This window comes from Ascaphus truei, chromosome 7, assembly GCF_040206685.1.
Source record: "Ascaphus truei isolate aAscTru1 chromosome 7, aAscTru1.hap1, whole genome shotgun sequence".
NCBI classification, from domain to species: Eukaryota; Metazoa; Chordata; class Amphibia; order Anura; family Ascaphidae; genus Ascaphus; species Ascaphus truei.
Window position 1 is genome coordinate 31,481,798 of NC_134489.1, and position 21,803 is coordinate 31,503,600.

Here is a 21,803-nt window from a genome sequence, read left to right on the forward strand (position 1 = left end):
TATATCTGCTTCTGTGCTCCTGATCAGCAGGTCACTTCTGTGTTGCCTGTGTAATGCTGCAAGTCTAAATGCTGCAGCAATATTAAGAGCACTCACACATACTCTCTAACCACTACCGTTTTGCAGCTGTCATAGGGGGTGTATCTGCAACAAATTAGGAGGTCGTGCATCCAATGGGTGGAAAAAATAAAATTGTAGTACACAAGTAGTGTCTACATACACTCAGAACCATAAAAGCGTGAGGAGCTGGTCACATAAAAAACGAACAGAGATCGTGGTAATGCTCAGTGGCTATGCATACATGGGCTAATGCTCCGTTGCTCAATAAACCCACAGTCTCTGCTCGCGTGAATTAGGTAGAGATATAGTCTTTCATGCTAACTCTCTGTATGGGAGTTAGTTTGGGTGCAGGACACGCTCCGATCACGAGCGTTAGTCCCGCCCCCTTGACGTAATGACGTCACTGCCGACGTACGTTTCGCTTAGGCAAAAGCTTTCTCAAGGCTGAGCGGGGCATAGGTACTGCCCCCACCTTTTATTAAGGAGCGTGGGCTCTGATAGGTTGCTCATGTCCCTATTCTGGTATGCCAGTTAGGTACTTAGCGTACGTAGGATAAAGGTTAGGTTCAGAGTCCTGAGTTAAAATAGACTGCTGCCCCTAGTGTCCATGACGGTAATGGGACAGGAGCCCACAGAGCCTGAGATACCGATCTGACCCACTCTCAGAGGCAGACTCGAACACCAAAAGTCTCATGCCTTCTAAGCTGGATTGCAGCTGGAAGCTGCTCCTCTGAACTGTGCACCTTGCACCGGCCACTCATTCTTAATCACTAAGTCAGGGATGGGGGGACAGGGATGTTGGCAGGGATGTCAGGACACAGTGTCGACTAGGTCTGGCTTACCTGCCCCGTCTCCGTGGGGACCTCAGGATTCGGTGGTCCCAAATACAGGGGGACGATGATTCCTGTGATGGTAGGGCGTAGCCAGCCTTCGTAATAAAAGTGGAGCCCGGTATGGCAAGGGCTGAGAGTGTCACCTTTTGTGTCTAATATTGTACCTTACTGTGTTGCCCTGTAATTCTGTTCCCTTTATACTGTCCCCCATAGGGTTATAAGCTAGGAGTTGTGTGTCGGGGGTTAACTGTGTAAGCCCAGTGGGCTAGTTAATGCATTCTATGTGTATTCCCTTTGCCTCATAGTCCTGTAGCTGCCTGTGCAAGCTTTTAAGTGGGTTAAACAGAAAGTGAATCCCTGCGCTTCTCCCATAGGGATAGCAATCAATGGGGAATATATATATATATATATATATGTATGGTGTAAATACCTATAAGAAAAAAGGAGACTTTTGGTATACATCCTTTGATCAAATAATGCCAAGCCTGCTAACCACGTCAAGGTAAGTCTCTTTAGCAGGTCCCTACGCTAAATGCATACTAGTGTTATGTGAAATAAGCCCAGAAGGGGTTAAAATATCAAAGCATATGCTTGTATAACCTAGTGCAATTAAAAACTGGTATATACCAGTACAGATACTCACATGTAAGTGAAGTGGAATAAGGGGACCTTGCTAGGAGATTAAATACCTAAAAGAGGAGGGGCTGGCCTGCCACAAACTGCTCAATAAGCAGTTGCAGGTGATTGGCTAAATATATTCAATTACACCATAGTAGTGTTGCCCTCTAGGAGCGTGCTGCAAAGGATTAAAATCGGCCCAACAAATAATGTAAAACAAATATAATCACTGCGCTTCTCCCTGTAAAGAGCATGCAGCTAGTGAAGGAAATGGCCATACAAATGTATAAAACAGAAAGTGAATCCCTGCGCTTCTCCCATAGGGATAGCAATCAATGGGGAATATATATATATATGTATGGTGTAAATACCTATAAGAAAAAAGGAGACTTTTGGTATACATCCTTTGATCAAATAATGCCAAGCCTGCTAACCACGTCAAGGTAAGTCTCTTTAGCAGGTCCCTACGCTAAATGCATACTAGTGTTGACGTGGTTAGCAGGCTTGGCATTATTTGATCAAAGGATGTATACCAAAAGTCTCCTTTTTTCTTATAGGTATTTACACCATACATATATATATATATTCCCCATTGATTGCTATCCCTATGGGAGAAGCGCAGGGATTCACTTTCTGTTTTGCACATTTGTATGTCCATTTCCTTCACTAGCTGCATGCTCTTTACAGGGAGAAGCGCAGTGATTATATTTGTTTTAAGTGGGTTGCCTTGTATGGATGGCCTCATAAGAAATAGCTGCAGGGCAGAGACTTCTGGAACTTGTGGGAAAGGGGGGATATTTTAACCTGTATTGCCTGCCAGCAAGGTTTTAGAACCCCCACATTTTAGGTCCAGGGGGGTGGAGTGCTAGCTCTGGGGACCAAGGATTAGTGTTGCTGTTTTTTAAAACGACACCTCAACCCTGTTATAACGCGATCCTTTACAATGCGAATCCGCTTATAACGCTATGCAAGCATGGCTCCCAATTTTAGTTTTTATGAATACTTTACAACACGATTATTGGTATCTTAAATACTTTTATTGTACAATGCATACAATTGTACATTATTTTAACGGGATGTGATTCTTTGGACACCAAGCATAGCGTTATAAGGGGGTTGCGCTGTACAATGCATTTTGTGTTTGTCCTGTGAGGAAAAAACAGTTTGGTGACAAAAGGCAGACAGAGATTGATTAGCATTTCAATGACATTTCCAGGTTGTAGCACATGGCAAGCGGAGAAGGGCTGTTGACTGGCTATCTTCAGGAAACCCTTTGTTTCCCCTAGACGTATAGGTGCCTTGACAGCAGGGGGTATGGGGCAAGTAAAAACGGTTACTGGGGTTTTCAAACTAATGCACGATTGGCAAGTTTTGAATTCATCCCTCCTATGAGTGAATGCACAATCACAATCCATGCTCTAATTGACTTCCTGCCCCCTCAATGATTTAGCTATGGATCCAGCCCTATATAAGGGAGAGCATTGCAGCAGATATCTCTCTTATTCTGTTGGAGATTTGAAGACAAGCAGCTGCTGGCAGGCCTCTCAATGGTGTTTCTGTGAAAGAGCTATTCACACAGTGAAGCATGGAGAGGTCCAGCCAGCAGGCTGGATTTCAGTCCAGGATGTCCAGAACTAGGATCCTATCAAGGTAAGCCTTTGCTGAAGCAGGCACCTTGCAACTTGGAAAGGGCTAAATCTCATTCCCCAGACCCCAGTAAGTGTATATTCTCTGTATCTTGTATTTCTGTGTGTTTCCAAGGTCTTATCCGAATAAACAGCAATTTATTTTACTGCCTGTTTTGCCCTATGACTGATCCCTTAAATATAAAGGTGTATTTGGCCTGGTCTCCTGTGACATTTCCGAAGTAGGCAGGGGTACCAAAGGCTCCCCTGCCTTGGCAAGTGCCCGACTTTGGCTCCTGGTGACCGCAGCTACTGGAGCATCTTCATTTGCAAACGAACAGATGAGGTGTCAAAGGTTGTCACCGAGTAGCACCTCGGTATCCAACCCTTGCAGGACACCCACATCCCTCACTCTTCGACCGGTACCCCAGTCGAGTTACTGGAGCCCACAGTGCCAGAGATACAATCCAAGCTACTCTCAGAGGCAGACTCGGACGTCCAAAGTTTCATGCCCTCTATGTTGGGATCGGTCCGCACTGCTTCTCTGATTGGTTGACATTGAAATTGGTCGGAGTGTGTGCACAATCAACATCAACACAATGTTTAACCATTACTCATACATAGTTTACAGACTAAGAAGAATAAATAACCCCATTGTGGAGAACACTCTGACGTGGTACCATGACAGGGTTACTGTGTAACTAGGTACTCACAGAATATGATGTGGTGAGATATGATAAAATTAAAATCAATTTTAATGGGGAGCTGTGCTCAACTAATAAAATAAAGGTACTAACACACTGTGTGTCTGTGTTGTGTTTTGACGCAAAGCCCTGATGAAGAAGCGAATTCTGCTAAAATGTGGATATATAGTGGATACAAAGTGTTTGAGTCTAGTGGTGATCTCTTTGGTCAGATGTAATGACAATGGGCTATAGCTCAGCTTGCCCTGGTGGTCACGAAACGAATACGGAGGAGGAGCTTAGTGTTGTGTGTGCCTGTCCTGATGCCATAGCCGCCCGACGCCGGAAGAGAGACGCCTGAAAGTGACGTCACCACCAGCGGGTATTAATTTCCGGGTACTTCGGGTAGGATACAGGCTGCGGACGGCATTCGTGAGTCGATCAGTTACCACATACACATTGTAAGTGTGGGTGGTTTGTTTTTTATTGTTATTAAAAGTGTAGTTATGTATTACACTAGGCTGTGTCCTTTTCCCTTCCTCATCGGGTGTCACTGTCATAGGCGTGCACCGTGAGCCCCGAATACCATCTGAAGGGAAATCATCCGGTCAGACCACGTGGGGTCCGTGGAAGATCGTGGTGAAGACGTGGCACAAGCACAGATTCTATCCCCTGCCTGAACAAGAGTAATTCTTGTAAGTAGGGTTTTTTAAGTTTTAGATAAGTGTCCTTGTTATAGGTACTGCGCAATTGGTGTGTCCTTTGTTTATTCCCTAGGATAACCCACGGAGACACCCTACAAGGACACATTCATTTGTAAATGACTTTTCTTGGAGAATCCAACATCTGAATCCGGAGTCCATCTATTATCTATGGACTGACATTTGTTCTATGGTACATTGGACATTATATAAATTTTATAGCGCCGGAAAATGCATATTTTGTGTTTGTCCTATTTGTCCAACAGGTCCTGGGAGTATCTGTTTTATGAGGTTCTCCTTGACAGCTCATCTCTTCCAGTAATTTGTTTACATCACTTCTCACTGGAATATTCACGTTATGTTATATCTAATTATCACTATTTAGTTTAATTGCACCTCACATTGTTTAGTTTAGCTTAGCGCTTGTAGGGAGTTTATTTAGGTAGTTTGTTTGAGCATATCTATCTTGTTTAAATGTAAATACCAAATTATCATCATTCAGTTTGATATATGCCAAAAAATCGGCGTGGGACACAGAGTGAGGCCTGCATCTGATGACCGGTCGCGGACGGGCCCCGACTCTGCCGAGCCCCGACTCTCTGCCGGTCCCTGCAGCCACCGGTTCCAGCAGCCACCGCAGTCCTAGCAGCCACCACCGGTCCCCGCAGCCACCACCAGTTCCTGCAGTCACCACCGGTCCCCGCAGCTACCGCCGGTCCCCACAGCCACCGGTCCTGACCATCCCCAAGGTATGTCTACTTTTTATATATATATTGGGGGGTAGTGGGGGTCTTTTTATATGTATTGGGGAGGAGTGGGGTTCTTTTTATATGTATTGGGAGGAGTGGGGGTCTTTTCATATGTATTGGGGGGAATGTTGGTCTTTTTATATGTATTGGGATGAGTTGGGGTCTTTTTATATATATTGGGGGGAAGTGGGAGACTTTTTATATGTATTGGGGAGAAGTGGGGGTCTTTTATATGTATTGGGGGGAATGTTGGTCTTTTTATATGTATTGGGGGGAGTGTTGGTCTTTTTATATGTATTGGGGTACGTGGTGGTCTTTTAACAGTATTGGGGGATTGGGAGTCTTTTTATATGTATTGGGGGAGTGGAGGTCTTTTTATATGTATTGAGAGGAGTAGGGGTCTTGTTATATGTATTGGGTTATTGGGAGACTTTTATATGTATTGGGGGGAGTGGGGTCTTTCGATATGTATTGGGGGGAGTGGGGTCTTTTTATATGTATTGGGGGGCGTGGGGTCTTTTTATATGTATTGGGGGAGTAGGGGTCTTGTTATATGTATTGGGGGGAGTGGGGATCTTGTTATATTGTCACGGGAGACCAGGTACTTATACATTTATACCAGGATCATAGCACTGAGCAAAGCCAATAAGTAAAATAAATTGTGATTTATTCTGTAGAAACAGGCATACACATATTGGATTACAATAGGAAGAAGAAAATGCACTTACTGGGGGTTTGGTGTTGAGAAACTAACTTTCCTGATTGAAACAAAGTCTTTAAATAGTCCTTTGGTTGACTGGGTCTTAGCCCGAAAAGTTCTGGAGCTGAAATCGGCATGAGCCTCCAGCAGCTCCCGCACTTTCCACTCCAAATGGTACTGAAAGTGTGACTTATAAACTTTTCTGCTTAAAGTCCTGTGGCTGTTTCCTTGCCATCTCCGCAAGGCTTCTTTGGGTCGGTCCGACACCTCTGTGATGGTTACACACTTTGGACCTTGAAATCACAGGTCGGATCGGTGTTCTGATCTCTTAGGAATCTCCTTAGCAATCTGGAATCTCTTAGGAATCTGCTCTCTGAGCTGGCTACTAACTTTTTTTTATAACTTTTGCAAATTCCGTCCCACAGTCTTACACACAGCCACAGCCTTATAGCCAATCCACAAGTGTGGGAACTTCATCTCTAGCCACTCACACACTTTGCCAGGTTTGTGAAATCTGGAACATATGGCTTCAGAAAAGTGAGAGGGCATGTGCACAAACCGCCATCTTGCCCACTTACTATTCAAAGCCCCCCGCAGGCTCAGTGCCTCCAAGTCTAGGAAGGTGATAACTGGCCAGGCTGGTCAACTATCAGTCCAGGACGCGGGTACTTTATTTGACCATTTTGCCTGAATAACTTTCACACCCCTGGCAGCTAGTGTCACTTTGATCTATGGACCTGGGATTAAACTCATTGGCACCAAAGCCCAGATGGCCAGGAGCCCCCCTCTGTCCCTAGGATGAAAGACCCTGTCTGGTTTAATGTATAAAGTAAAACATATTTTAAAACACTACGGCTTCATAAAATATACTTTTATACATTCTGCTGCTAAAATGTGTTACAGTCCTTTGGGGTAGGAATTAGAGTGTAAAAACTAAACGGTTCCCCTTACACTAGCCTTTATTTCTTACACACCATAAACTAGACTTTTAAACATTTTAACTTTACTTTTAAAACTCTCACAGCCTTATCTCTGGCTAGAGTAACCCCCAAAACTTTTTACTAGGTTTAGGGGGTTTGGGCAAACCGTGGGCATCCCCTAATTACACTTGGGACCCTGGTACAGGTCTAGGGATACCTCACCCCCTGGTGCCCTGTTTTACCCTCTGGTCTGTGCTGAAGCAGGCAGTCTAGTGGTGAGCCGCAACAACACTTTCATGGTAGGGTTTTGACCGGAGGATTGCGCTTCAATGTAGCCTGGAATCTAACCTGAATCCCGGATACATTTTTGTACATGTAGGTTTTGTCTGGAAATGACTTCTTACTAGACGGTCATCTTGGAGTAAGATATGCCAGTGTTTAGTTAAAATCTGGTGGATGGATTGCCACTGACTACAGAAGGTGCCAATAAAGCATATAGTATGTACCTTTTCATCGTCAGATCTAGGTTGTTCAATAAGCAAGGTTGGCCTTGGAGTGTTAAGTGACCTGTGGTATACTTTCTTAATAACTGATCTAAGCATTAAACATTTAAACATTACAATACACTACCTATCTGCTTGCCTTTATCAAACACATGGGGATTTTATCTATGCATTTTTATGGTATTTCGTCGGGTTTTAACTTTATTATTGGTTTAATAAAACTTTATTATTTTTGTGTACTTTAGTGTGACCTTTGCGGTTGACCCCACTGAGGGGTTTGGCTATTTTTGGCTTCTATTGATCTGACACTATTATTGTTAGTGTCACCTAGTTAGAGTGCAATTACTGGGGGCTTTTTGTGATCCTTTGTGATCATTTATCTGTGTGTTCTATGCTACTCTATGCACCTGTATGTTCTATGCACCTGGTAGCTCTTTGTGTTGTTGTTTGTTTGGTGAACGACGTGTTCTTGTGTGCTCTATTGATTAATGGCCCATCAGATTAACAGCGGGGGTCTGCAAGGGACCCCTGCTGTGTTAATCCTATGGGTCATTAGTCAATGTAGAAATGCCTTAAACTTGCCTTAAATTAGCCAGGCACATAACCAGAATGTAACCGGGCTAGTTTAAGGCAAGCTTTAGAATAATCGTGGTCTCGTCTGTATATGTATTGGGGGGAGTCGGGGTCTTGTTATATGTATTGGAGGATTGGGGGAATTGTTCTATGTATTGAGGGACTTTGGGGATTTTTTCTATGTATTGGGGGCTAGGGGGATTTTTTCTATATATTGGGGGCTTGGGGGAATTTGTCTATGTATTGGGGGCTTGCAGCAATTTTTCTATGTATTGGGGGTTTGTGGGAATTTGTCTTTGTATTGGGGGGCTTGTGGGTATTTTTATATGTATTAGGGGACTTGGGGGAATTTTTATGTGGGTTGGAGTATTTTTTATATGTATTGGGGAGGGTTGTTTTTTTATATGATGTGTGTGTGTGTGTGTGTGTGTATATGTGTGTGTGTATGTCTACAGTATATATATATACTGTACTAAGTTTAGGGGGTCTGGGCAAACCCTTGTCATCCCCTCGTATATGTATGCATGTATATATGTGTATGTATGTATGGGGGGATATATGTATATTTTTTTTATATGTATTGGGTAGGTGGGTTTTTTGTATGCATTTGGGGGGTGGGGGAGGTTGTATATATTTCGGGGGTGGGGATTTTTTTTATGTATTTGGGGAGGGAAGTTTTTTGCATTGGGGGTTGAGAAGTTTTTTGGTATATATGTTGTGGGGGGAACTGTGTGAGGGGGGAGGGAATGAGTGAGTGTGGGTTAATTAACGGAGGGAGAGGAGAGAAGGGGTGAGTGAGGAAAATAGGGAGTAAGAGTGAGATTTAGGGGAGAGAAATACATGCAAGGCAGGAGAGTGAGAAGGGGTGAGACGGAAGGGAGATAAATACATGGGAATAGGGGGGGGAAGAGAGGGGTTTGTGAAGTGTGAAATGGGGGTGGCTCGCAATACCGCCGACACGGGGGGTGGTGCCTGCCTAAAATGTTTGTCCTGGGCCCCACAATTTCTGTTGGCGGCCCTGGTTGTGTGTCAAGATATAAGACATACTCTCAATAATAAACTCAGTGTTTGATACATGGAGTTGTAAATCTTCCTCAAGAAATTGTCTAATCGATTCTAACCCTTTCATTTTAAACTTTGCCATATTATGTAACCCCCTAATTAGATTGTCAATTCTGCAGGACAGATACGCACTGTGCCAGTATATTTGAATAGATTTTTTTGTAGGTTGTGAGACCTTTTAATAGAATAGTATGAGAGATCCTTATAAATATAAAGTTAATGTACAGAGCTTGCAAAACTTCTTCCTCAAGAGCAGTCTATATTTTCTTAGAATACTGTATCTTTTGTACTTTGTCAATCCCTGCACAACTGGATTTAAACTGAAACCTTCCTTCGAAGTTGTCTTAATGATTTCCTGAGGGCTTCTTTGACATCCTTGTTTCTCAGGGTATAAATGAAAGGGTTCAGCAGTGGTATGAACACAGTATACATAAGGGCAAAGAACTTGTCATATTGGCTACCTTTGGGCCTGACATACACAATGCTGGTTGAGCCATAAAATAGAACAACCACAATCAAATGGGAAGAGCATGTGGAGAATGCTTTAAGTCTGTCCTCCGCTCTCTTGATCCTTAAGATGGCAATCAAGATGTGAATGTAAAACCCAATGATAGCCACGAAGGGAGCCACACTAGCAAAGACAGCCGCCAAGCTGGTTATCAACGAGCTTAAGAAGGGGTCAGAGCAAGCCAGGTTCTGCACTGGGGCCAGATCACAGAAGAAATGGTTGACTTGGTTGGGTCCACAAAAGTCCAACCTGGCTGTCAGAACTGTGGGTATAGAAGCAATGACAAAGCCCGTAATCCAAGGGAGCACAGCCACCTTAACATAAAACGCATGATTCATGATAGCTGCATATCGCAAAGGGTTGTTAATAGCCAAATCCCGGTCAAAGGCCATGACTGCAAGAAGATGACATTCTGTCACTCCCAGCGCATTGAAGGCATACATCTGAGTGAAACATCCACTGAGAGAAATGGACTTGTGATCTGTTATTAGATTGCTTAGTAGGTTTGGGACAGTGACACACACAAACACAACTTCCAATGCCGAGAATATGCCAATGAAAAAATACATTGGGGTACGGAGAGAAGCTGCCACTTTTACAAGGAGGATGATAACAGTGTTGCCAGAGACGCTGATAATGTACATGAGAAGGATTACAGTGAAAAGTAAGATCTGGAACTGGTGAAAGCTGGAAAAAGCCAAAAGAATAAATTCCTTTACTGTGGTTTTGTTGATTTCCTCCATTGAGAATAAATACAGTGGAATAGCTGTAACAGGAAAATAATATCATTAGATTAGAGGTGGCAGGTTTACTGGTGATGCCTCACTGCTAAATCCCACAATGGAAGCATTGTATGTGTAGTAATAAATGATAAAGGAGAATTCATTCATACAGTATCCTGTATAAAGTCTACATATTGCGATATAATGCAATATTTGCTATTGTTTTGTTATTACACAAACAATATTTAGAATCAGCGAAATGATGAAATGAACATTAATCAGTCACATATTTCTATAATAAATATGGCTTACTACATTACTATTGTATTACAAGCAGAAATTATAACCAATTCCAGATAAAATGGGGGTAGTTACTGACACATTCATAACATCTGATTCTGAAAGTGTTGGAACTAAAATAATGCAAAGAAAGTAATTTTCAGTTAGCACCTTTTATTGTTAATATATAAAGGAACTTTCTGCCAGTTTATTCCCAATTATATTAGATTTGTGACATGTCAATTGAAGTTAGATGGAAAGAGTTACATGACACACACACTGTGTAATAATGGGATGAATCAAATCTGTACCAATGCTTTTTAATTCTATCAATTTCTGTGTTAAACCCTCTGCAGGATCTGAGTCGCTGTTAACCTGCATGGTTAACAATATGGCTCAAATGTGACTTTTTAGGGGGCATATACTAAGCTCCATTGAGGGTACTGGACCTCGATCCCCCTTACTGCTATTCAAGCCACAGTTAATGCTGGAGCTCTGACTCCCCTTATCTGAGCTTAGAGAATCCAGGCCCTAGTGTGTAATAAAGCAAATGCTTCTCCATGTCAGGCAAGCTCAGAGCTCCCTTCACTGCATATTACATGAGTGTCAACCTATCATATCAAATCATTAAAGCTGAGCTTTTCTTTAGCATGAGAAGAGGGCTTTCCCAGCATATTGCATAGGTGGCATACAGTACAATAATTGTTTTACTTGCACTGACAATGTACACAGCATTTTTGCAGGCACACATCCCGACCCCGTAGAGATTACAATCTTTTATTTTTGTACATGAGTTCACAAGGAAATGACACTAGGATTTGAACTAGGCTTCCCTGCTTCAACTCAGTGCCATTGCTTTTCAGAGTCAGCACCTCTACTCACTGAGCCGCTCCTTCAGCCCATCTATATTGTATGTGTATCCCAATGCACAGTGAATATTTATTTCAATGAACAGCTGGTTCCACACACAAGTAAAGACCCTTGCCTTCAATATCATGTGTACTACAGTAGTTGTAGTCCCTTTCACTTTTTGCATTTGTTTCCACTGTAAGATTAGATTGTAAGCTCTTCGGAGCAGGGACTCCTCTTCCGAAATGTTACTTTTATGTCTGAAGCACTTATTCTCATATTTGTATTATTTGTTATTTATATGATTGTCACGTGTACACTACCGACACACTTAATCCGAGCAGGGCTAGTTCCGCAAGCCGGGGGATGCCCCGGCTTGCTAGCCCCACTCCCTCGGCGTGCCGCGCGTCACCGATGCGCGGTCACGCGTCATCGGGTGCCAGCGCCCCCTGCACGCGCGTCCAGGGCTCCCCGAGGGAGCCCTGGTGTCCCGCGATGTGGGGGACGGCGGCAGGGGGTTCCGGGGGACCCGGCGGACCCGGCAGCGGGAGGGAGAGCGCCCCGATCGGAGGGCGCTCTTCCGCTGCTTCGGCGCGCGCCCGGCACCCTCCGGCGCGCGCCAGGTTACTGCTGCGGCCGAGAACGGGCAAATGCTCGAATAAACTCGGCCGCAGCAGTATTACTGCTGTGAAGCGCTATGTACATTAATGGCGCTATATAAATAAAGACATACAGTACATACACTGTAAGGCACCATGTTAGAGACCCAGGCACTGTTTATCATGTTTATCATGTTGGGTTTTTATGTAAAATATTTATACTGTACTGTTCACGTAAATATGTTGGCAACCTCCACTATATTAAAACAGAAAACATCATTTGTCTTCTATAGACATATAGGGGCTGATTCTATATGTGCTAAAGCAGTCAATTGTGCTGTTTTCGGCTGAAATTCCCTATTGACGTAAATGGGAAAATATGTCCAAAAATATGTCCTGATCGGATACTGAATAGAATCAGCCCCCAAATTACAAGAAATAGAAGCATTAGCATTACTTTAATATATTACTTTAATGTATACTTAATATAAATAATAATAATAATATAATATATAATAATAATATAAAATAATATAATTTATCCATAATATAAATGATTTACATTGTAAGCTTTTAAATTGTTGATATATTTACATTCTAAACACACACAGTTTGTGTTCTGTAAAAATATCATAATATTATTTTCAAAGTTTAGGTTTTGAAGACAACTACAATGGTTGCTTGATGTAAGTTGGGGCATTATTTAAGCAATTTAAGTTCATAATACAGAAGGTTCAATGTATTCAGTTACTTAAAGCAAGCACAAGCATTAAGAGCTAATCTGCCTCAAACACAAGAAGTGCTTTTTTTTTTTTTAGAGAGAAACAACTTTAACGATATAGAAGTAATTAATGGCAAATGCCTCTAGACAAGTTAAAGACTTAAAACAAAAACTAACAATATCATATAACATTAGGCTACAGCCTTAACATTCTTAAGGTTCATGCATTCTGAATATTGTTGACTTTTTCACTTACCTGTTATCCAGTATACATATACATTGAAGTCCCGGAATAAAAGCTATCTGTACTTAATTACTGTACATACAGAAGGAAAAACATTTGATGAATGAGTAGGATCTTTATATTTGTTTCTGTTACATTGGAGAATAATTAGATATTTAAAATTAGCACCCAGCCCCCTGAGTTTTTTTTTTAGCTCAGAGAAAACGCTAACAAGATCCTCTGAGAATGAATAGGGAATACAACATATTGATCTAATCTAGTGGGAATTCAGAAACGGGCTAAAGGATAATTCTGGTGATGACTCACTTTGTAAACATCTCCTGATTGAATTTGTTACGTGCAATGGTCAAAGTGTGACGACACACCTAAACTTATTTGGGGAGTAGTTATAGGGGGCGGGGAATGCTCAGTGTAATATTGTGTAGCCCTTTTTGTGAACCCCTGCACAAAGGAACTACTGATGCTGTGTTTTACCTGTGGCTCCAGGAGCTCTAAGCCTCCGCTGTTGGGGAGCCTGGGGTCTTACCCTCTATTACCATGGTGCATCGCCTCCACTTACCCAGGATCCCCATTGTAGAGAATCTACCCTGAGTAAGAAACATACAACTGTATTGTGCAACAAGCAACCTTTTACTATGATACTAACTAATACGAAAATGTAACGTACATATAACATGCATATAACTCTTATACTTTATAATCAAGCATTTCACACTGTGGCTCGGCCACACCTTTATAGGGTTAATGTCCTGTACACAGGTGGCTCTGCCACTCTCCCAAGGAGTTTGTCCTGCAACTAGTAGTTGTATTGAATGATTTACTGGCACACTAGTGCCCCCAATTAGTTAGTGGGAGGCGGGATCAGCGCCTGGTGACCGGTGTAGGTGCACTTGATGACTAACAATACCTCCCGGTCACTGCGGTGACCACACCACTTCACAAAGGGTCCGTAGTGTTGCTCCAGCCTTGCGCCGACACTCTGCTCTGCTGTGCGGTCTGTTCTCCAGACCAAGATGGCGTCCGCAACTCTTGCAAATGAACCAGCACTAATGGGATGCTTCCCTAAATGCTACGGCCGTCCCTACAAAAGCGGCACCCTACTGTGACAGGGGTTATACTCCTGGGGGCTGGGGGAATGTATCTGTCCTAAGCGGAAGGGTCACTGACCCTCCGCTCTCACACACGAGGTTCCGCCACCTTCCTCCTTCTCCTCTCTCACTCGTGTGTCCGCCCACACGCTTCCTGTCTCTCTCTCTCCAGAGTCTCACACCCTATTGGTCCCCAGCCTCAGCTGACTCCTCCACAGTTCACAGTTCAGAGTTCAACCCCCAAAATCCCGCCGGATTGGTTGCCGTTCTCGCGCTTTCCTCGCGCATGCGCAGCCTTGCTATTCACACAGTGACCTTACTGGCAAAAGAACAGTATGGCGCTTCCTGCATTAGTAACAGCACGGAACCCACACATTTATGTACACATCCTTACAATTGCAAAAAGGCTCACCGAATAAAATAAACAGACAGCACTCAATGAATAAACTATGCAAGCATATGTTGGAACAGTGGTGCAACGGGAACAGGGATAGGCCCTAAACCCTCCAAAGACTATAATGAAATATACATCAGTTCCCAGCACTCAAAAAGCAAACTATAATTGGGATATGCCAAATAAGTATTTCATAGGAATTTAAGTCAATATACAACTGCACACTGAAAATGTTGAAAGTCAAATGGGTCACACGTGTCCAACTGAACACAAGGGTATTCAGCATGAGGAGAGGGAGGGAACAGGATAAGGGAAGGTGGGGGAGGGAAGGCTATGGACAGACAAGGAAAGAGGGGAGGGAACAGTGAAACATTGGGAAATAGGGGGGCAACGTTTCAGGGGATGAGTCCCTTCTATAGGCCCGTTCCCACTGATCAGCGGATCAATGATACTTCCCTTATACCCTGTACATATACACCTCCTAGGTGCAAAATACCTCCCCTAGGGCCCGAAAAATGGGTTTTGCTGAGAGAGAGCAAGACCCATATGTCAGCAAAACCAATATGTCCGACGCTGGATGGAGTTAGCACCACCTCAGGTCATTCTACTTCAAAAACAAGTATAGTCTGGGTGTAATAGGCTGTTAAACTGCGCGTTTTGTCACTTTTCATAGATGCGGTTTAAACTATGAGGTTTGCAATACAGACTACAGATCTTTAATCCGCTACTTCTGACCATATCTAGCGCACGGTTTGGCAGTGACATACTCCCAGCTACTAGAATATCCCCTAATATGTCATATCACGTATTAACTTTTATATGTAGTTGTACCCGTGTCCAATTACCTGAGCACTCTTATACTGTATACTGTACTGTAGATAATAAAATGTAAGGTGGAAATCAGACATCAGTAACAGAATTCGTTCACCGTTCATACTAAGTGAACGTTATGTTACTTGAGTAAACATGGTATCCTCAAAGCTAATGATTACGTCCCGGTGTTAACCTTAATAGACTTTAGTAAATATGCAATGTTATGAAAATACCTAATTTGCATATAATTTGCAGAGGTTTGCATAGCACTAAAAATATTCATATTTTAAAGTGTGACTATGTTTAAGTGTGCCTGGAGTTATACAGGAGTTCGGTATAGACAATTTTAATTGTATTGCGCTTATTTTACTTATACATCATATAAGCTAAAAACTGCATTCTCTGTGATATGGGACTAATGGCATTTTATCTTCATCCTCAGGCATGAACGTCAATTGAATAATCTGTTATCCCCTCTCTAGACTGAATCGCCCACCCCCCTTATATCAGCTGTTTGTCTGTATGAACCTCAATTGCATAATCTGTTAACCCCTTTCTAGAAAGATTTAACCCCCCCCCCCGCCTGTTTCATCAACTATTTTGTTGAACTAGTATGTTCGGGGTTAGTGTGCTTCACCTTATATTTCTTCTCAGCCAATTGTCCAGCCTGTAATGGGATATTAGGCCTGTTTAATTGGGAGGTTGTGCGATTTATTTGCAGTATACAGTACTTGTAAGCTCAGCCTTATTTTGAGGAACCATATTTAGGGGTTTGCATAGCCCTAAAAGTGTGAATATTATTAAATGCATCTGGAGTTATACGGAGTTGGATAGGAGGTGGAATTCCTTTAACCTGTACCCTGCAGCAACATCTTCTACATGAAGACTTACTGGGCAGCTTTCTGTGAGCTCCCTAATCTCCATTAATATTCGACCCTTTTTAGCTTCCACCATTACCCTTCCCCCCTTTTCAGTACCACTGCCTCTGTCAATACTCTCCCAGGTGTCACACCTTGCTTCCCTGACTATCCCATCTTCCAATATGCTCACCATTCTTTTCCTTCTGTTTGCTGCAACATCTTTTCTCAATAACACTTTCTCTTCCTTTAATATATCGCACGACTCTCTTTGCTGTGTTCACATCTCCTCCTCTCTTCTTCTTTCTCCTCTTCTTTCCACTCATGAACTCCATTGCTTTTTGCACTCACTTCTGTATGCACTCTTAGGCTGAGTCCATAGGGACTTCAGCCGTGCAGAGGCGCGCGCCGTCCGGGGTGGTGTCTGGGGGTGGGACAGTGATGTCACGCAGCTGGTTCACGTGACCGGCCCATCGCTCTCCTCAGCGCGCAAACTAAAACATTTTTAAGAGCTTCGCCTCCGCACGCCTATGCGAGCGCCTGCTAAAGCCGCTCTCATTGCGGCTGCAGGGGCTCACTGGTAAGCATGAGCGTGGCTCAGCGCGGGTCAGCAGGTAAGCGCTGACCATGCCCTCAGCCTTACAAATCTTCCTCCTACCACTTCTTCTTTTCTTGACTGCTGGAGACATTTCTCCAAACCCTGGCACAGGCCTTATCCCCAACTGTTTTCTTACTCAAATACCAACTCTTTAATTTGTAATATCTAAATGCAACAATCCCATCCCAAACTGATATCTATCCCCTGCTCACCCCTTGCTCCTCTCCCTTTTTCATATTCTCTCTATAATGCTCACTCTATCTCTAAGAAAACACTAACTGTACAGGACCTGTTCTTCTCTTGCTCTCTTCACCTCTTTGCACTAACTGAAACATGGCTCTCATGCTCAGACTCTGCCATGGAGGCAGCTCTTTCCATGGTGGCCTGTTTTATTTAGCTGAGGCTGCTTTGGAGTTTGCGTCCACTCCTGTCATCTATGAACTTTGAGTTGCTTGTCTTGTACCACACTGCCTTTGTGTCGACGCGGTTGGACTATGAGAATACCTTATATGCAAGACTACCGGTGTGCCTAACATGAAGGCTCCAGCTTGAGCAGAACACGGCAGATCTGATATTGAGACGTGTTTCTCGCTTTGAGCATATTACTCCCATCCTGCATGATCTGCACTGGCTTCCAGTGATCTTCCGTGTTAGGTTCAAGTTGCCTGTTATGGCCATTAAAACCTTGCAAGATCAAGGTCCTGCCTATCTGCAGTCTCTATTGATGCCTTGGAGGGATACTGGATATGGTCTCAAGTCCTCAGGGGGTCTGCCTTTCTTTGCCAAGTGTACTACACCCTACGCTGGGTGGGTCGGCCTTCTCATGTGCAGCTTCAGAGGTGTGTAACGTGCTACCACCAGAGCTCAGGTGTATATCGTCTTTACCACTGTTTTAGACATGTGTAAGACGTATTTCTTCCTTCTGGCTTATCCCGTCTAACAAAATAATTGTATATAACTTTAGTTTGTTGTAAAACTGACTGTAAAGTATTGCTGTGACCCCTTAAGTGGAGGCGTATATTTACTTAAAAAATAAATGATGATGATGATTTCCTTCTCACACACACCCACCCCTTTGGACATGGGGTGGAGATAGAATTCTTCTCTCTTCTTACTGTATGTTTCAAGCTCCCTGAAATTCTCATCCTTTGAGGCCCATACTATTCGCCTTTTTCTCACTCTCTAAGTGTATTGCTGTCATCTACAGACCACCTAATTCTACATCCTTACGCTCCAATTTCCTTTCTGACTTTGAATTCTTGTTATCCTTCTTCCTCTTCTGACTCATCCACTTTCCTCCTATGAGACTCTAACTCCCACATTGATGACGCCTCTCAGTCCTGGGCATCTCGCTTCCTCCCTCTCACTTTGTCCTTTCGTCTCAACCAATGGACTGCTTCCAGTTCCCACAAGGTCAGCCACCTCCTTGTATGCATGTTTATCTTTCTAAATATAGCGCCCACGGTGTACTCAGTGCTTTACAAAGAGACAATACAGTACAGGGAAAAATAATAATACAATAAGTGTAACAAAGTCAGACAATAAGAAAGAAAGTCCCTGCCCAAGAGAGCTTACATTCTAAGTGGTATGCTGGGAGACTAACAGAGACTGCAGGGAGAGAACAAGTGCAGTAGCTGGCAGTGCTTGGCCACAATGGTTGGTAGGCATGACTGTGGATGTGGAAGAACAGGGGTGCGCACACTTCGGGGTGCAAAATTTTCCAGGGGGGGGGCACAGTGGTTACAGAAGCCCCGTGCTCTTCCCCAAGGCATTTAAATTAAATTCCAAGTAACACATTCCTCACCATAGCACTGCTAATTCCCTGCTCTGGGTTTATGGATCTTTGTTCCAACAATAGCCCTGTGATTTGCTGCTGTAGGAAACCAGGCTCTGAGATTGGCCAAGAGAGGCGAGCCTCTCTGTTGAGGGGATTGGCCAGATTTAAAGCACCCCCCTTCACTTGATATTGGGCCATTCTATCCATCACAAATTGCTCTGATTGGTCCCATTACAATCCAGCTGCTGTAATTAGCCAAAAAACTATATTAAGGTTTCTCTATAGAGAATGGATTGGATTTTAAGAAACCATTTGCGGATTCCGCAATCCGATGATGGATTTTAAGAATCCAATAAGCGGATTCTGCAATTCGCATGCGGATTGCTGAATTTGCAATTTGGATTCTTAAAATCCATCAGAAGATTGCGGAATCCGCAAATGGATTCTTAAAATCCGCCAGCAGATTTTTTCCAATGGTTGTTATGTATTAAACTGTAAAAATCCATCGGTCTATTTTACACGGCGGAACAGATTTTGAATGGCAAATTTGTAAAGGTCCGGGAAATGGATTTGGACTGGTCTGCCCATCTCTACTCAATATAACCGGCAGGGGTGTAGAGCTAGCCTCCACCTCCCATTCCAGGGCCCTTATTATATGCAAATGTTCCTTTTTAAGTGCATATGTACTTTTCAATTAGATTGTGAGATCTTCGGAACAGGGACTCCTTTTACTAAATGTTACTTTTATGTCTGAAGCACTTCTTCACACTGTGTGTTATTTGTATTATTTGTTATTTATATGATTTGTCATGTGCATTACTGCTATGAAGCGCTACGTGTACAGTATGTACATTAATGGTGCTATATTAATAAAGATATACATACATACATACATGCTTATGTTCTTTTCATACAGTATGCAATAAAGCGTTAGTCCCATCCTTTTTTGCACGCAAATTTTTTCAGTGGTGTCTGTACCCGCTGGCGCATTTTGTGTGTACATATACAATGCGCCAGTGGGAGCAATAATGGCTGCCTCATTTGTAGGGACATTCACCCGTGTGTAAATGTATTTGTCATTCCAAAAACCTGGTCTGGCCAGGGGTCACTGAGGTAATATAACAAAACCACTACTGTAACTCTAATTACAGAGTAATTCTAACTGTAGCTTGGGAGTTCAGCCTGTACCTTGATAGGTCTAATCACTCTCCTTTGTGTCCTTTCCAGTAGCTATTCCTCTCTTCCAGTTTGTTCCTATCTACTTTATCTCCATCTATATGTCACTCTCTCTCTCTCTGTTATTGTCTGTCTCTTTCCCTGCATCTTTCATGCTTCTCAGCTACCCCTTCCAAACACTAAGTACATCTACGTTGATAGACATGGTACCTAATCTATGCTTGAGGGATTAATTTGGCAGATAATCAGGCAATCTCATTAGCCTTGAGCAGGTGATATAAGCATTGTGTGGAATCTATCATTTCTCATCTCTATGAACTAAATGAGCTTAATAATATGCTAGTTCCCCAACTTTGAATTAAATTGTTTACACACTGCTTATATACCTGTTCTTATATTTATATCATTTTATATTGTTTATATAACATTTTTAATACCCATGTATTAGCATTTTTTAATTTTTCATATCGATTGATTGCATCTACTAACTAATAAACTTTTTTGACCTCTGCATATGTACGATGCAGAGGGATTAATTATATGTCCCATTATAACCCCATGTGTACCCACTCAGTACAACCGTAACCCAATTAAAATCTAGTTCGCCATTCACCAATGGAAACTAAGTTAGGAGTATATATGTCTCCCATACTCATCAAAATGTCACTCCTGATGAAACCGAAGAGGTGAAACGCGTAGAGTGACGTCTTTACCATTGGCCGGAACCCCTGGAAGCGGATGACATAACTTCCTGTGCAGTTGGAACGCAACCCGTGACACGCACGCCACAGAAGGAGGGGAACCAGAGACACCATCTATCCGGCTGCTGAGATCAACCGCGTGTGATCGAAATGCTTTTAAACTTTTTAAATCATGTGAGTGTAATACCTTCCACTTACCTTTTATAAATCCTTTGTATACAGTCTGCACTATGTCCAGTCTTCTTCTTTAAGGTCTCTTGGAGTTTGTATGGGGCTAAGACTGATTTCCTGACCACCGTGTGATATCCATATTATTGAAAGATACCTTTACGTGCCTTTAACCCTCTCACACTTGTGAGTACATTTACAATAGATCAGCCAATTTACTCCGAATTTATCACATCAATATTGCCCTATCTATATCTTCCCGGAGAATCATCCCTACTTCTCATCACGAGAACTGACAGAGCAATCCTCACCGGGTTATAGCAGCACCTGTTTATGTGTTTGTATAAGTATCACTTTTTGATTATTTAATCACCATTATATCACTATTTCTAGCTAATTGATTTATTTAGAGCGCCACTTTTTTGATAAGTTTCTTTTTCACATGACAGAGAGAGCGAGGCAGGGTGACAGGGAGCGCGAGGCAGGGTGACAGAGAGAGGGAGAAGGGGGGGGAGACATAGGGGGAGGTCCAGGGGAGGTCCAGGAGAGGTCGTCGGCGGACCAGGGGAGGTCTTGGGGGGACCAGGGGAGGTCTTGGGGGGACCAGGGGAGGCCGTGGGGGGACCTCTGGAGGCCATGGTGGGACCAGGGAAGGTCTTGGGGGGACCAGGGGAGGCTTTGGGGGGACCAGGGGAGGCCATGGGGGGCCCAGGGGAGTCAATGGGGGGACCAGGGGAGGCCATGGGGAGACCAGGTGAGGTCTTGGGGGGACCAGGGGAGGCTGTGGGGGGACCAGGGGAGGCTGTGGGGGGAAAAGGGGAGGCCGTGGGGGGACCAGAGGAGGCCGTGGGAGGACAGGGGAGGCCATGGGGGGACCTCTGGAGGCCGTGGGGGGACCTCTGGAGGCCGTGGGGGGACCTCTGGAGGCCGTGGGGGGACCTCTGGAGGCCATGGTGGGACCAGGGAAGGTCTTGGGGGGACCAGGGGAGGTCTTGGGGGGACCAGGGGAGGCCGTGGGGGACCTCTGGAGGCCATGGTGGGACGAGGGAAGGTCTTGGGGGGACCAGGGGAGGCTTTGGGGGGACCAGGGGAGGCCGTGGGGGGCCCAGGGGAGTCCATGGGGGAACCAGGGGAGGCCATGGGGGGACCAGGGGAGGCCATGGGGGGACCAGGGGAGGCCATGGGGGGACCAGGTGAGGTCTTGGGGGGACCAGGGGAGGCCGTGGGGGAACCAGGGGAGGTCTTGGGGGGACCAGGGGAGGTCGTGGGGGGACCAGGGGAG

The 21,803-nt window shown here is 43.9% G+C and overlaps 1 protein-coding gene across 1 annotated transcript; it reads right to left on the reverse strand.

Moving 5' to 3' along the window:
• Window positions 1-9,342: 9,342 nt before the first annotated feature.
• On the reverse strand, window positions 9,343-16,436 carry LOC142499953 (olfactory receptor 10AG1-like). The gene is made up of 2 exons (XM_075610011.1): window positions 16,295-16,436; window positions 9,343-10,301 (listed from the first exon to the last, which is right to left on the reverse strand). The coding sequence occupies exons 1-2, from the start codon at window positions 16,434-16,436 to the stop codon at window positions 9,343-9,345; spliced, it is 1,101 nt and encodes a 366-aa protein (XP_075466126.1).
• Between the last annotated feature and the right edge of the window lie 5,367 nt (window positions 16,437-21,803).

Bases quoted from the DNA above. Each gene is read 5' to 3' on its own strand.
- LOC142499953 (XM_075610011.1), bottom strand. From the start codon at position 16,436: ATGGAGTTCATGAGTGGAAAGAAGAGGAGAAAGAAGAAGAGAGGAGGA. The intron at 10,302-16,294 runs GTGAGCATATTG...TTCCTGTTACAG, and splicing joins CAAACAGAAGGAAAAGAATG to CTATTCCACTGTATTTATTC.